The following is a 14,750-nucleotide window of genomic DNA, read 5'->3' as shown; positions in this document are numbered from 1 at the left end:
ACTATTTGAACCCAGTCCTGAAATCGGTCACGTACAGTACATTTGTGGGATTAATAGAATAGAATGTACATACAGTATATGAGTGTAAACCTGAGTGTAATATGAATTTCCAGGTGAACAAAAAGGAGATCAGTCGTTTGTCAAGTCAATCAAAAATCTATCCGGTTTATTACACGTTGTAACAGGGAGACACATGCAGAGAAAATGTCTAACTGGCCTCTTGGAGACGGGCCTTTTGTATCCAAATCAGATGTTCTATAAACACCAGCCTGACGGACAGTGACTTTGTCAGCTGCTACAGAATCATAAAGTGTTCATAGAATGCCATCGATACAACACTGAATAATCAGTGTGTCCTTGGTCCTTGTACCTCCAGTCTGGCGTCAACCACTACATCAGATATGATAATAATCCATAACAAGTCTAGTGACCATCAACCTGCACCTTGAGTTTTACAAATAGAACACTGGCAAGTATGTGTATTACAGAAATTCCAAATATGCTAAACATTGTGTTGATCACTAAATTAAATATAAACTTTATTCATCTGAAATATTCCCATTACAGCGAGCTACTCTAGATGAACGTCTCAACACACAATATAGTATGATTAAGCAATAAGGCCGGGTTGGGTGTGGTATTTGGCCAATATACCACGGCTAAGGGCTGTTCTTAGGCGCGACACGGAGTGCCTGGACACAGTCCTTAGCCGTGGTATATTGTCCATATACCACAAACCCCCGGGGTGCCTTATTGCTATTATAAACTGTTTACAAGCATAATTAGAGCAGTAAAAATGCATGTTTTGTCATACCCGTTTGATATACCATGGCTGTCAGCCAATCAGAATTCAGGGCTCGAACCACCCAGTCAATGATATGATTTAACCCTACTGATCCTCATCTTCCACCCTCTATACATTCATCTGTCCTCCTCTCTGTCTCTCTTTATCTCTCTCTGTCTCACTCTTTATCTCTCCCCCCTCTCTCCAATAGGACCGGCCTTTCTTGAGAACAGAGCGGAACTCTCCCTCAGATCACACCAATGAGCTCTCTCCTCTTTTCGACCCTGTGAGTTATTGTTGTCAGGCCTGTTGATCACAGCTGATGTACTGTAGGGCCCTTCACATTGTGGTGTCTGTGTACACATTATACATGGTAATGACTCTGGATGTCCTCTGCGTGTCTTGTCATCAGATCATGGGCACTCATATGCCCTGCGAGGACCATAGCCCTTCCAACTCCACACCCACCTCAGGTAAGATGAATCCTCTCAATATACAGTATACAGTTTTTAGAGTTATTTGTTCAAATGATCTTACTGAGTTATGGAATATTAAACTTTTGGAGAAAGGACAGGTAGGTGTTAACAGGTTTCTGATAGGGCTACCTGGATAAAGTTTGCCTTAAGCCATTCTCATCACCTGATCCATCTTCTATGCATTCACAGTTCACGCCCTTCGGCCTGGCGATATCAAAGTCGTAGCTGCAGTGGGAGACTCTCTGACAGTAAGTCACCTACTCCTTGTTTACCTTTTATCTGTAGTACATGTTTGAGTTACTTTACATACTGTGAGCTAATCTACATTACCCAGTTGTAGGGCTGTCACTTATCATATGTGATTTCTATCTGTATTATTAAACTCATGCTATTGCTATCTCCATAACACTCTCTTTGACTGGTCGGCAGGCGGGCAACGGTGTCGGATCGGGATCCAGTGTTAACAACTTACTGGATGTTACGACGCAGTACCGGGGTTTATCATGGAGGTGGGTCCTTATCACCCCTGTAATAAAACAATAGTTCAGAGTGGAGTGTCAATGTCAGTTCATCTTTCTGTGCTGTGTGTTACCTGGGAGAGGTGAACACTAATCTATATGGTTGGCATCCCTAACCAGTCTATATTCTGTCTTTGTGTTTCTCAGTGTCGGTGGAGACGAGAACCTCACCACTGTCACCACTCTTCCCAGTGAGTGTCCTTTTCTTTTAACTCTGTCATCTTGTTTTAGTTATCAGGCTGCTCATGTAGCCAAATTGTTGCCAAAATGTTACCAAAATGTAGCCAAAATATTGATCAAATGCTGGAATTCACATTTACACATGTACAATAAGTAAGTAAAATACCGTTCTCCTATGTGTATCATTATCAAATCAAATCACATTTTATTTGTCACATGCGCCGAATACAACAGGTGTAGATGTTATGGTGAAATGCTTACTCACAAGGCCTTAACCAAACGTGCTTTAAGAAGTTCAGAAAAAAAAAAAAAATAAGTGTTAAGTAATTTAAAAAAAATAAAAGTGACAAATAATGAAATAGCAGCATTAAAATAACAAGCAAGGCTATATACAGGGGGAACCGGTACAGAGTCAATGTGCTGGGGCCCAGTTAGTTGAGGTAATTGTGTTAGTATGTACTGTACATGTAGGTAAAGTGACTATGCATAGATTATTAACAGAGAGTAGCAGCAGCGTAAAAGAGGGGTCTGGGCAGCCATTTGATTAGCTGTTCAGGAGTCTTATGGCTTGGGGGTAGAAGCTGTTAAGAAGCCTTTTGGACCTCAACTTGGTGTTCCGGTACCGCTTGCTGTGCGGTAGCAGAGAGAACAGTCTACGACTAGGGTGGCTGGAGTCTTGGACAATTTTTATGGCCTTCCTCTGACACCCCCTGACATAGAGGTTCTGGATGGCAGGAAGCTTGGCCCCAGCGATGTACTGGTCCGTACGTACTACCCTCTGTAATACCTTGCAGTTGAAAGGCTGAGCGGTTGCTATACCAGGCAGTGATGCAACCAGTCGTGCAGCTGTTGGGGCGGTATGCAAATTGGAGTGGGTCTAGGGTTTCTGGGATAATGGTGTTGATGTGAGCCATGACCAGCCTTTCAAAGCACTTCATGGCTACAGAAGTGAGTGCTATGAGTCGGTAGTCATTTAGGCAGATTACCTTAGTGTTCTTGGGCACAGGGTCTATGTTGGTCTGCCTGAAACATGTTGGTATTACAAACTCAGTCAGGGAGAGGTTGAAAATGTCAGTGAAGACACTTGCCAGTTGGTCAGCGCATGCTCTGAATACACGCCCTGGTAATCCGTCTGGTCCTGCGAATGTGAATGTTGACCTGTTGAAAGGTCTTACTTACATCAGCTACGGAGAGCGTGATCATACAGTAGTCTGGAACGGCTGGTGCTCTCATGCATGTTTCAGTGTTACTTGCCTCAAAGCGAGCATAGAAGTAATTTAGCTTGTCTGGTAGGTTCATGTCACTGGGCAGCTCGTGGCTGTGCTTCACTTTGTAGTCTGTAACAGTTTGCAAGCCCTGCCACATCGGGACGAGCGTCAGAGCCGGTGTAATACAATTTGATCTTAGTCCTGTATTGACACTTTGCCTGTTTGATGGTTCGTCGGAGGGCATAGCGGGATTTCTTATAAGCTTCCGGGTTAGAGTCCCGCTCCTTGAAAGCGGAAGCTCTACCCTTTATCTAAGTGCGGATGTTGCCTGTAATCCATGGCTTCTGGTTTTAGTGGTTCAATGTGGGCTACCCAGGTCAATGTATCCAGGTTGGACTGATGTGTCGTTTTCTTTTGTGTTGCTGCTCAGATATCCTGCGTGAGTTTAACCCCTCCCTGACCGGCTTCTCAGTGGGCAAAGGCAAAGAGCACACCCCTCAGGCCTTCCTCAACCAGGCTGTGGCCGGGGGAAAAGCCAAGTAAGTCTCATCACCCATCCATTTGATAATTTTCTATCCAGACATACCTGCCTCACTGACTGACTATATTTTACTGAATAGGTTTTACTGAAAATGTACTGAATAGGTTTTATATTGAATAGTTTATTTTGTTTTTATTTGCTGAATGGTGATGTTGGATTGTCTGTGTTTGTTTTGAAGAGACATACCAGAACAAGTGCGAGCATTGGTGGCCAGGATGAAGAATGACTCGGTTAGAGACTATCCTAAATTATATTTGAATCTTAGTGGGAAAAGTACCCAATTGTCATACTTGAGTAAAAGTATACATACCTTAATAGAAATGTACTCAAGTAAAAGTGAAAGTCACCCAGTAAAATACTACTTGAGTAAAAGTCTAAAAGTATTTGGTTCTAAATATACTTCAAAAGTAAATGTAATTACTAAAATATACTTACGTATCGAAAGCAAAAGTAAAAGTATAAATACATTTTCTTGTTTTTTTAATTTACGGATAGCCAGGGGTACATTGTAACACTCGATGCATTTGTGTTTCGTGAGTCTGCCAGATCAGAGGTAGTTGGGATGATCACGTGTTCTCTTGATAAGTGTGTGAATTGGACCATTTTCCTTCCTCCTAAGCATTCAACATTGTAATGAGTCATTTTGGGTGTCAGGCAAAATGTATAGAGTAAATAGTACATCTATTTCCTTTAGGAATGTAGTGAAATAAAAGTTAAATAAATAAATAGTCAAGTAAAGTACATATACCCCAAAAACGACTTAAGTAGTACTTTAAAGTATTTGTACTTAACACCACTGTCTACCACACATAGATTGATATAATACACAAGTTTATATTATCTGAACATGTCCCCTTACACAGCTTGTTAATTTCCAAGAAGACTGGAAAGTGATCACTTTGTTCATTGGAGGCAATGACATGTGTGACTACTGCTACAGCTCTGTGAGTACCAATACGATGTGTATACGTTACAATACAATGCGACACCATTCTGTATCGTGACCTTCTCTAACAACTCTGTCTGCAGTGATACTGTACTGGATGTGCATGTTCCATTGCTCTGACTGTCACTACCTGTTATTGCCCCACAGCTGGTTTATTCCACTGAGAACTATGTGCGACACATTCGTGAGTCTCTGGATTACCTTCATAAACAGGTAGGAGCTGAAGGCGTGTCACAGTGTTTTCTCTGAATTTGTCCCTTTTCCACCTTCTTGCATTTACAGATCAGATCAGATAGCACAAGCTTTCCTCTGTTTTCAATTACTTTTTTCAACTTGAAAAATGTTCTCTCTCTCTCTCGCTCTCTCGCTCTCTCTCTCTCTCTCTCTCTCTCTCTCTCTCTCTCTCTCTCTCTCTCTCTCTCTCTCTCTCTCTCTCTCTCTCTCTCTCTCTCTCTCTCTCTCTCTCTCTCTCTCTCTCTCTCTCGGTCTCTCTCTTTCTCTCGGTCTCTCTCCTTCTCCCCCTCAAAGGTCCCTAGAGCCCTGGTCAATCTGGTTGAGCCACTCTACATCCCCGCCCTGAGACAGATGCACACAGACTTAAATGCAGATCTCAAGTGCCCTACCTGGCTTGTCAAGTAAGTGTCTGTCCCTGCAGGTGTAGAATCTAACTAGAGCATTTGCTGGAAGGAGTTTTCACCATTGTAAAATACATTTACATTTACATTTAAGTCATTTAGCAGACGCTCTTATCCAGAGCGACTTACAAATTGGTGCGTTCACCTTATGACATCCAGTGGAGCAGCCACTTTACAATAGTGCATCTAAATCTTTTAAGGGGGGGGGGGGAGAAGGATTACTTTATCCTATCCTAGTTATTCCTTAAAGAGGTGGGGTTACATGATGGGGAATATGCAAGTGCACACTTTGAATCTAGATGCAGCCTATCTATAATCCTCCTCATCAAGCCACCACTTTCATATGTTTGCCATATGCAGGGAAATGTGCCAATGTGTCAACACCTGATCTCTGAAATGAAGATCAATAACACCTGATCTCTGAAATGAAGATCAATAACACCTGATCTCTGAAATGAAGATCAATAACACCTGATCTCTGAAATGAAGATCAATAACACCTGATCTCTGAAATGAAGATCAATAACACCTGATCTCTGAAATGAAGATCAATAACACCTGATCTCTGAAATTAAGATCAATAACACCTGATCTCTGAAATGAAGATCAATAACACCTGATCTCTGAAATTAAGATCAATAACACCTGATCTCTGAAATGAAGATCAATAACACCTGATCTCTGAAATTAAGATCAATAACACCTGATCTCTGAAATTAAGATCAATAACACCTGATCTCTGAAATTAAGATCAATAACACCTGATCTCTGAAATTAAGATCAATAACACCTGATCTCTGAAATGAAGATCAATAACACCTGATCTCTGAAATGAAGATCAATAACACCTGATCTCTGAAATGAAGATCAATAACACCTGATCTCTGAAATGAAGATCAATAACACCTGATCTCTGAAATTAAGATCAATAACACCTGATCTCTGAAATGAAGATCAATAACACCTGATCTCTGAAATTAAGATCAATAACACCTGATCTCTGAAATTAAGATCAATAACACCTGATCTCTGAAATGAAGATCAATAACACCTGATCTCTGAAATGAAGATCAATAACACCTGATCTCTGAAATTAAGATCAATAACACCTGATCTCTGAAATGAAGATCAATAACACCTGATCTCTGAAATTAAGATCAATAACACCTGATCTCTGAAATGAAGATCAATAACACCTGATCTCTGAAATTAAGATCAATAACACCTGATCTCTGAAATGAAGATCAATAACACCTGATCTCTGAAATTAAGATCAATAACACCTGATCTCTGAAATTAAGATCAATAACACCTGATCTCTGAAATTAAGATCAATAACGCCTGATCTTGTGTCTCTCCTTCAGTATTCTGTGTCCCTGTGTCATCTCGCCAAAGGAGGGTTCTGAAGCACTTCGTCAACTCAATGGTCTGAACAGAGATTATCAGGTATGGCAAAGACTAATTCTGCAGTGCATGTGGGACCACAATATTATACTTGACTCTATGGTAAATACTATAGTGCGTGATGATGAATTACCAATAACAAAAACAAACTAACCTCTTTCAGCGAGGACTGCATGAGCTTGTGGAGTCAGGACGGTACGACACTCATAACAACTTCACGGTGGTCCTGCAGCCTTTCCTACGAGACATCATCGTTCCCCAGACAGAGGTTAGGCACAGTGCATTGTCACTCCTCTTGACTGTGAATCAACAACAGGTTAACTGATCAATCTGTGTGATTCCAATGCCCTTTCATGGCATTACACACACACACTCAAACTGTCCCCTCTGTCTCACCTACAGAATGGACGTCCAGACCGTACTTACTTCAGTCCTGACTGCTTCCATCTCAGTCAGAAGACCCATACTCTGATAGCCCGCGCTCTCTGGAATAACATGGTGAGACTCAATAACACTATCACAATATATCCATCTATAAATTATATAGAGCCTGACAAGTCATCAATACATGTGACAAGTCATGTGTGTGTGTGTGTGTGTGTGTGTGTGTGTGTGTGTGTGTGTGTGTGTGTGTGTGTGTGTGTGTGTGTGTGTGTGTGTGTGTGTGTGTGTGTGTGTGTGTGTGTGTGTGTTATATATACTACCATTCAAAAGTTTGGGGTCACTTAGAAATGTCCTTGTCTAGAAGTCCAGCATCCCGAAGTCGCCTCTTCACTGTTGATGTTGAGACTTGTGTTTTGCGGGTACTATTTAATGAAGCTGTCAGTTGAGGACTTGTGAGGTGTCTGTTTCTCAAACCAGACACTCTAATGTACTTGTGCACTTGCTCAGTTGTGCACCGGGGCCTCCCACTCCTCTTTCTATTCTGGTTAAAGCCAATTTGCGCTGTTCTGTGAAGGAAGTAGTACACAGCGTTGTACGAGATCTTCAGTTTCTTGGCAATTTCTCGAATGAAAAAGCCTTCATTTCTCAGAACAAGAATAGACTGACGAGTTTCAGGGAGAAAGTTATTTGTTTCTGGCCATTTTGAGCCACACATGCTGATGCTCAGAATACTCAACTAGTCTAAAGAAGGCCAATTTTATTTATTCTTTAAACAGAACAACAGTTTTCAGCTGTGCTAACATAATTGCAAAATAGTTTTTTTAGCCTTTTAAAATTATAAACTTGGATTAACTAACACAATGTGCTATTGGAACACAGGAGTGATGGTTGCTGATAATGAGCCTCTGTACTCCTATGTAGATATTCCATGAGAAATCCGCCAGCTACAATAGTTATTTACAACATTAACAATGTCTACACTGTATTTCTGACCAATTTGATGTTATTTTAATGGACAAAAAAATTGCTTTTCTTTCAAAAACAAGGACATTTCTAATTGATCCCAAACTTTTGAACGGTAGTGTGTGTATATATATACTGTGTATATATACTGTATAAATGGCTCTGACTGTTACTACCCAAAGCAGAATACTGTGTTTTGTCATTGAGGGACACAAATGACATATTCAGTTGATCCAGGATATCATAGCATCACCCCAGTTCTTTTGAATTTACTGAGATGTTAGTAAATCATTCTTCTTGCTCTTGTGTTCCCTTAGCTGGAGCCTCTGGGCAAGAAGACTGTCAAACTGTACTTTGACGATGGTATCCCTGTGAAATGCCCCTCTAAGGTACAGTCTTATGGCTCCACATGTTTACAATTGTAGCAACTACAGAAGTACTGTGTTGTCTACACATCACTTCATGCCATTAACTGACTATATTTCGGTCACTCTTTTACAGAGAAGAGTGCTATAAAAACATAAGCCAGTTAATGAATATAAAGTGTTGATAGTACTATATGTTTAGCTTATGCAAATGTCTCTCTGTCTTCCCCCAAGACCTCACCATTCGTGCGGACCTATGTCAACAGCAATTACACCTATGAGGAACCCGCCCCAACACCTCCACCAATCACGGTAGGCCACCCACCCAGGTTCAAATCTTTGTGACTTCTAGTAAAACATGTGTTGATAAGGTGGACCAGGCTAATTCTTTCAAGAGATAATGGATAATGACAGCTGTTATTAAATAACTGTGTTCATCATTAATTTAGGTATGGTGGCATTGAACTGTGTTCATCATTAATTTAGGTATGGTGGCATTGAACTGTGTTCATCATTAATTTAGGTATGGTGGCATTGATCTGTGTTCATCATTATTTTATGTATGGTGGCATTGATGAAGGAAATGTGTTAAAATACTGTCTCACTTTGATCTGTCTCCCTGTCTCCCTGTCTCCCTGTCTCCCTGTCTCCCTGTCTCCCTGTTGGTCGGTCGGTCTGTCTGTCTGTCTGTCTGTCTGTCTGTCTGTCTGTCTGTCTGTCTGTCTGTCTGTCTGTCTGTCTGTCTGTCTGTCTGTCTGTCTGTCTGTCTGTCTGTCTGTCTGTCTGTCTCTCTGTCTGTCTGTCTGTCTGTCTGTCTGTCTGTCTGTCTGTCTGTCTGTCTGTCTGTCTGTCTGTCTGTCTGTCTGTCTGTCTGTCGGTCGTCTCTCACAGAGCTGGGGAAGTGACTTCTCTTGTGTGGTCTTGGCTCCATCCACCTCTGTGCCTACATCAGGTGAGAGTGAGTGTGTTAAGAGATGACAAGGTTTCATAAGAGGAAGTGCATAGCTAAGGGAAGGCCAATGACCTGGTTGCATACATTTGTCCAACCCCCTTACCAGACCAATCAGATCAAATTGTATTGGTCACATACACGTGTTTAGCAGATGTTATTGCGGGTTTAGTGAAATGCTTGGGTTTCTAGCTCCGACAGTGCAGTAATACAGTTGAAGTCGGAAGTCAACCACTCCACACATTTCTTGTTAACAAACTATAGTTTTGGCAAGTCGGTTAGGACATCTACTTTGTGCATGACACAAGTAATTTTGCCAATAACTGTTTACAGACAGATTATTTCACTTATAATTCACTGTATCACAATTCCAGTGGGTCAGAAGTTTACATACTGTTAAGTTGACTGTGCCTTTAAAACAACTTGGAAAATTCCAGAAAATGATGTCATGGCTTAGAAGCTTCTGATAGGCAATTTAAATAATTTGAGTCAATTGGAGGTGTACCTGTGGATGTATTTCAAGGCCTACCTTCAAACTCAGTGCCTCTTGGCTTGACATCATGGGAAAATCAAAAGAAATCAGCCAAGACCTCAGACATTTTTTTTGTAGACCACCACAAGTCTGGTTCATCCTTGCGAGCAATTTCCAAACGCATGAAGTATGGGGTGGCAGCATCATGTTGTGGGGGTGCTTTGCTGCAGGAGGGATTGGTGCACAAAATAGATGGCATCATGAGCATGGAAATTATGTGGATATATTGAAGTAACATCTCAACATCAGTCAGGAAGTTAAAGCTTGGTCGTAAATTATTCTTCCAAATGGACAAATACCCCAAGCATACTTCCAAAGTTGTGACAAAATGGCTTAAGGACAACAAAGTCAAGGCATTGGAGTGGCCATCACAAAGCCCTGACCTCAAACCTGTAGAAAATTTGTGGGCAGAACTGAAAAAGCGTGTGTGAGCAAGGAGGCCTACAAACTAGACTCAGTTACAGCAGCTTTGTCAGGAGGAATGGGCCAAAATTCACCCAACTTATTGTGGGAAGCTTGTGGAAGGCTACCCGAAACGTTTGACCCAACCCAAGTTAAATATTTTAAAGGCAATGCTACCAAATACATATTGAGTGTATGTAAACTTCTGATCCACTGGGAATGTGATGATAGATATAAAAGCTTAAATAAATCATTCTCTCCACTATTATTCTGACATTTCACATTCTTAAAATAAAGTGGTGATCCTAACTGACCTAAGACAGGGAATTTTTACTTGGATTAAATGTCAGGAATTGTGGAAGAACTGAGTTTAAATGTATTTGGCTAAGGTGTATGTAAACTTCCGACTTCAACTGTATGTAACAAGTAAAATCTAACAATTTCACAACATATACCCAATACACACAAAGTAAATGAATCTTATTAAGAATATATAAATATATTCAATGTCATAGCGGCATAGACTAAGATACATTAGAATAGTATAGAATACAGTATATACACATGAGATGAGTAGTGCAAGATATGTAAACATTATTAAAGTGACCAGTGATTTCAAGTCTATGAAAAAGACAGCAGCCTCTATACATAGACACTACATGTCTGAGATAACTGCCCAATCACACAACATGTCTGAGATGGGTGTCCAATCACACTACATGTCTGAGATAAGTGTCCAATCACACAACATGTCTGAGATGGGTGTCCAATCACACTACATGTCTGAGATGGGTGTCCAATCACACTACATGTCTGAGATGGGTGTCCAATCACACTACATGTCTGAGATGGGTGTCCAATCACACTACATGTCTGAGATGGGTGTCCAATCACACTACATGTCTGAGATGGGTGTCCAATCACACTACATGTCTGAGATGGGTGTCCAATCACACTACATGTCTGAGATGGGTGTCCAATCACACTACATGTCTGAGATGGGTGTCCAATCACACTACATGTCTGAGATGGGTGTCCAATCACACTACATGTCTGAGATAGGTGTCAAAACCCAACAAATGATAGCAGTGTATGATAACTATGTTGTAACATTATGGACTATGGGAAGTGGAGTGTATTTGTGTTTATTGATCAGTTCGTGCCTCTGTCCCCAGTTCATAAGCTGCGACCAGGAGACATCAAGGTGGTGGCAGCACTGGGAGACTCAAACACGGTAAGTGTGTGTATGCATGTGCCTGCATCCGTGCATGTGTGCATGTAGAACAAAACTTGCCTGTCAGACTTTTATATTATCCTTTGTGCTGAGAGGACATATTCTTTACATGGTGGGTTGTTCATGTGCCTTTGTTGTCATCTGTTTGCAGGCAGCAGTTGGAGCCAAGGCAAAGAATGTGTTGCAGCTCAACACGCAGTACAAAGGAGTGTCATGGAGGTACAGTGTATTTGGAAAGTATTCAGACCCCTTGACTTTTTCCAAATGTTGTTACGTTACAGGCATATTCTAAAATTAATTAAATTGTTTTTCCCCCTCATAAATCTACACACATAAATTCCCATAATGACAATGCAAAAACAGGTCTTTAGACATTTTGGCAAATATATTAAAAATAAAACAGAAAAACCTTATTTACATAAGTATTCAGACCCTTTGCTATGAGACTCAAAGTACTGTACATACATTCTGTAATAAATCATGCACCAACATAGTCCAAATGCACAGCATACATGTTATGGACCACTTGCAGAGCACATTGATACTGCCAGATTGTTTGAACACTGGTCAACAGAGAAATTGACTAAATGTGTGTGTATTTCTGCAGCATCGGAGGAGATCAGGCCTTGGACACTGTCACCACACTACCAAGTGAGTCACTATTTTCTCCTGTCTCTCTCATCCTATTGGCTCATCTTATCTGCCCATTAAAATTATCCAAATGAGCCATAACTTCACATATGACTATTTCTGTAACATTGTTGGAGAAAGGCTCAATGAATACATAGGAGGTTAGTGGCACCTTAATTGGGGAGAATGGGCTCATGTTAATAACTGGAGCGGAATTAGTGGAATGGTATCAAATACCTGGTTTTGCTCTGTTCTGGATTATTAAGAGTTGTTCTCCCCTCAGCAACCTCCTGTGAATGAATACCCAGTGCAAATGATTTTGTAGATTTTCAGCATCTACAGATACATCCATAAGATGGCAGTCTCAGCATATGATCTCATGACATTCCTCTGGAGTGCAGCCTCCTTGCATAGAGGAAACATGGTTCATCCAGCTGGCAGCGCTCTCTCTGTAATAAAGCTAAAATGGACCATTTGATAATGAAACGTCTGCCTATTTTCCAGCTCTAGTTTTTTTTCTCTCTCTCTCTCAGACATCCTGAAGAAATTCAACCCTTCCCTCTATGGCTTCTCCAAGGGTCAGGGCTTCCTGCAGAATAGTGGCTTCAACATGGCGGTGCCTGGAGCCAAGGCCTTGTGAGTAGAGAGATAAGATTAGACCTCTGTGTGCCCTCATCCACTCACTGTCCTCTTTTTCCAGTAACACTATTTCCAATCATCTTTTTTTAAAGTATCATCACCTCTCCATCAGTTTCTCCTGTCCTGTCTTCTCATTTGAACAAAGGCATAATAAACACTAAAGCAAACGTTTCTTTGTCTCTTCTAGTGAGATCCCAGCCCAAGTCCAAGCTCTAATCAAGGCCATGAAAGATGATGAGGTGAGACTGGTCTATGCCCCATTGGCACCTATTCCCTACATAGTGCACTACTTTTGACCAGAGCTCTATGGGCCCTGGTCAAAAGTAGTGCACTACATAGGGGACAGGGTGCCGTTTGGGATGCAAGCCTCTTCCATGACTCTATCACTGTGTTGAATAGTTATACTAAACTCAGTTTCTAAGGATAATTACATATTGTTGTATTATGAGTGTATGATCATCTATAGCTACAGTATGTCTCTCTTGTCATTGTCTCCCTCTTTACACTCACACAGAAGGTGCATTTTGAACATGATTGGAAGCTAGTGACCTTATTCGTTGGCGCCAGAGATCTTTGTGATTATTGCATGGACCAGGTATGTATTCTTATCTTAAAGTCAAACATACAGTGGACAATTATTATAATTTTAATAGTGGTAGTGTCCAAAATTAGTGTTTAAAAAAGTGTTATTTATGCGCTTCTTTACACAGAACAGCCTTACACCCAAGAACTACAGTGAGAATCTGATGTTGAGCTTGGACATGCTGTACAAAGAGGTTAGTGATGGAAGGCTTGGTGTTCAGAATCATTTTCAGAATTTTAAGATCTTAGCCAAATATCATGCCATCTCCCTCCATCTCTCTCTAAGGTACCGAGGGTAATGGTCAATGTTGTCGAGGTTCTGGAGATGGATCCATTGAGGAGAGTGACTAAGGATGCTCTGGTCTGCACCCTTATGCAGAGGTTTGTATGAAAACTCCCCATTTCCCTACGAAGACGGTAGCTACACCCACTGCATCATGTGCCTGTAGAATATGTAAATTCACAGCGTTAGTGAATGTTTTCCGTTCAAGTGTCTTTGTTATGCACAGAAATGCTTGCCCCTGCTTTTTCAACCCTGAAGAGAACTCTCCTGAGCTTACAGAGGTCAATCGGATCAACCAGGAATACCAGGTAAGGGCAGAACAGGGTCTGAACACAGGAGGTTGGTGGCACCTTAATTGGGGAGGACGGGCTCATTAAAAAAAAATATATATATATATATATACTTCACCTTTATTTAACCAGGTAGGCTAGTTGAGAACAAGTTCACATTTACAACTGCGACCTGGCCAAGATAAAGCAAAGCATTTCGACACATACAACAACACAGAGTTACACATGGAATAAACAAACATACAGTCAATAATACAGAAGAAAAAGTACATATACAGTGTGTGCATATGAGGTAGGATAAGGGAGGTAAGGCAATAAATAGGCCATGGTGGCGAAGTAATTACAATATAGCAATTAAACACTGGAATGGGAGATGTGCAGAAGATGTATGTGCAAGTAGAGATATTGGGGTGCAAAGGAGCAGGATAAATAAATAAATACAGTAAGGGGATGAGGTAGTTGGGTGGGCTTTTCACAGATGGGCTATGTACAGGTGTGAGATGTTCTGACAGCTGGTGCTTAAAGCTAGTGAGGGAGATATGAGTCTCCAGCTTCAGTGATTTTTGCAGTTCTTTCCAGTCATTGGCAGCAGAGAACTGGAAGGAAAGGCGACCAAAGGAGGTGTTGGCTTTGGGGGTGACCAGTGAGATATACCTGCTGCAGCATGTGCTACGGGTGGGTGCTGCTATGGTGACCAGTGAGCTGAGATAAGGCGGGGCTTTACCTAGCAGAGACTTGTAGATGACCTGGAGCCAGTGGGTTTGGCAACAAGTATGAAGCGAGGGCCAGCCAACGAGACTGTACA

At 41.3% G+C, this 14,750-nt stretch overlaps 1 protein-coding gene across 2 annotated transcripts in view; it reads left to right on the top strand.

Annotated features, from left to right (window-relative positions):
* Positions 1 to 14,750, top strand: part of LOC123995346 (phospholipase B1, membrane-associated-like) — a 37,745-nt gene that overhangs the window by 10,532 nt on the left and 12,463 nt on the right. For both annotated transcript variants that reach the window (XM_046298897.1, XM_046298896.1), the window contains exons 14-38: positions 996 to 1,070; positions 1,197 to 1,257; positions 1,450 to 1,508; positions 1,690 to 1,769; positions 1,926 to 1,969; positions 3,597 to 3,705; positions 3,886 to 3,937; positions 4,571 to 4,651; positions 4,801 to 4,866; positions 5,182 to 5,288; positions 6,653 to 6,734; positions 6,856 to 6,960; positions 7,095 to 7,190; positions 8,357 to 8,428; positions 8,639 to 8,716; positions 9,296 to 9,356; positions 11,463 to 11,521; positions 11,673 to 11,740; positions 12,129 to 12,172; positions 12,685 to 12,787; positions 12,978 to 13,029; positions 13,305 to 13,385; positions 13,501 to 13,566; positions 13,659 to 13,753; positions 13,882 to 13,963. In XM_046298897.1, coding sequence (XP_046154853.1) covers positions 996 to 1,070; positions 1,197 to 1,257; positions 1,450 to 1,508; positions 1,690 to 1,769; positions 1,926 to 1,969; positions 3,597 to 3,705; positions 3,886 to 3,937; positions 4,571 to 4,651; positions 4,801 to 4,866; positions 5,182 to 5,288; positions 6,653 to 6,734; positions 6,856 to 6,960; positions 7,095 to 7,190; positions 8,357 to 8,428; positions 8,639 to 8,716; positions 9,296 to 9,356; positions 11,463 to 11,521; positions 11,673 to 11,740; positions 12,129 to 12,172; positions 12,685 to 12,787; positions 12,978 to 13,029; positions 13,305 to 13,385; positions 13,501 to 13,566; positions 13,659 to 13,753; positions 13,882 to 13,963 — 1,878 coding nt within the window. The remainder of the gene's footprint in view (positions 1 to 995; positions 1,071 to 1,196; positions 1,258 to 1,449; positions 1,509 to 1,689; positions 1,770 to 1,925; positions 1,970 to 3,596; positions 3,706 to 3,885; positions 3,938 to 4,570; positions 4,652 to 4,800; positions 4,867 to 5,181; positions 5,289 to 6,652; positions 6,735 to 6,855; positions 6,961 to 7,094; positions 7,191 to 8,356; positions 8,429 to 8,638; positions 8,717 to 9,295; positions 9,357 to 11,462; positions 11,522 to 11,672; positions 11,741 to 12,128; positions 12,173 to 12,684; positions 12,788 to 12,977; positions 13,030 to 13,304; positions 13,386 to 13,500; positions 13,567 to 13,658; positions 13,754 to 13,881; positions 13,964 to 14,750) is intronic.

Source organism: Oncorhynchus gorbuscha, linkage group LG14 (assembly GCF_021184085.1).
Source record: "Oncorhynchus gorbuscha isolate QuinsamMale2020 ecotype Even-year linkage group LG14, OgorEven_v1.0, whole genome shotgun sequence".
NCBI lineage: Eukaryota > Metazoa > Chordata > Actinopteri > Salmoniformes > Salmonidae > Oncorhynchus > Oncorhynchus gorbuscha.
This window is presented reverse-complemented; position numbering and strand designations above follow the sequence as displayed.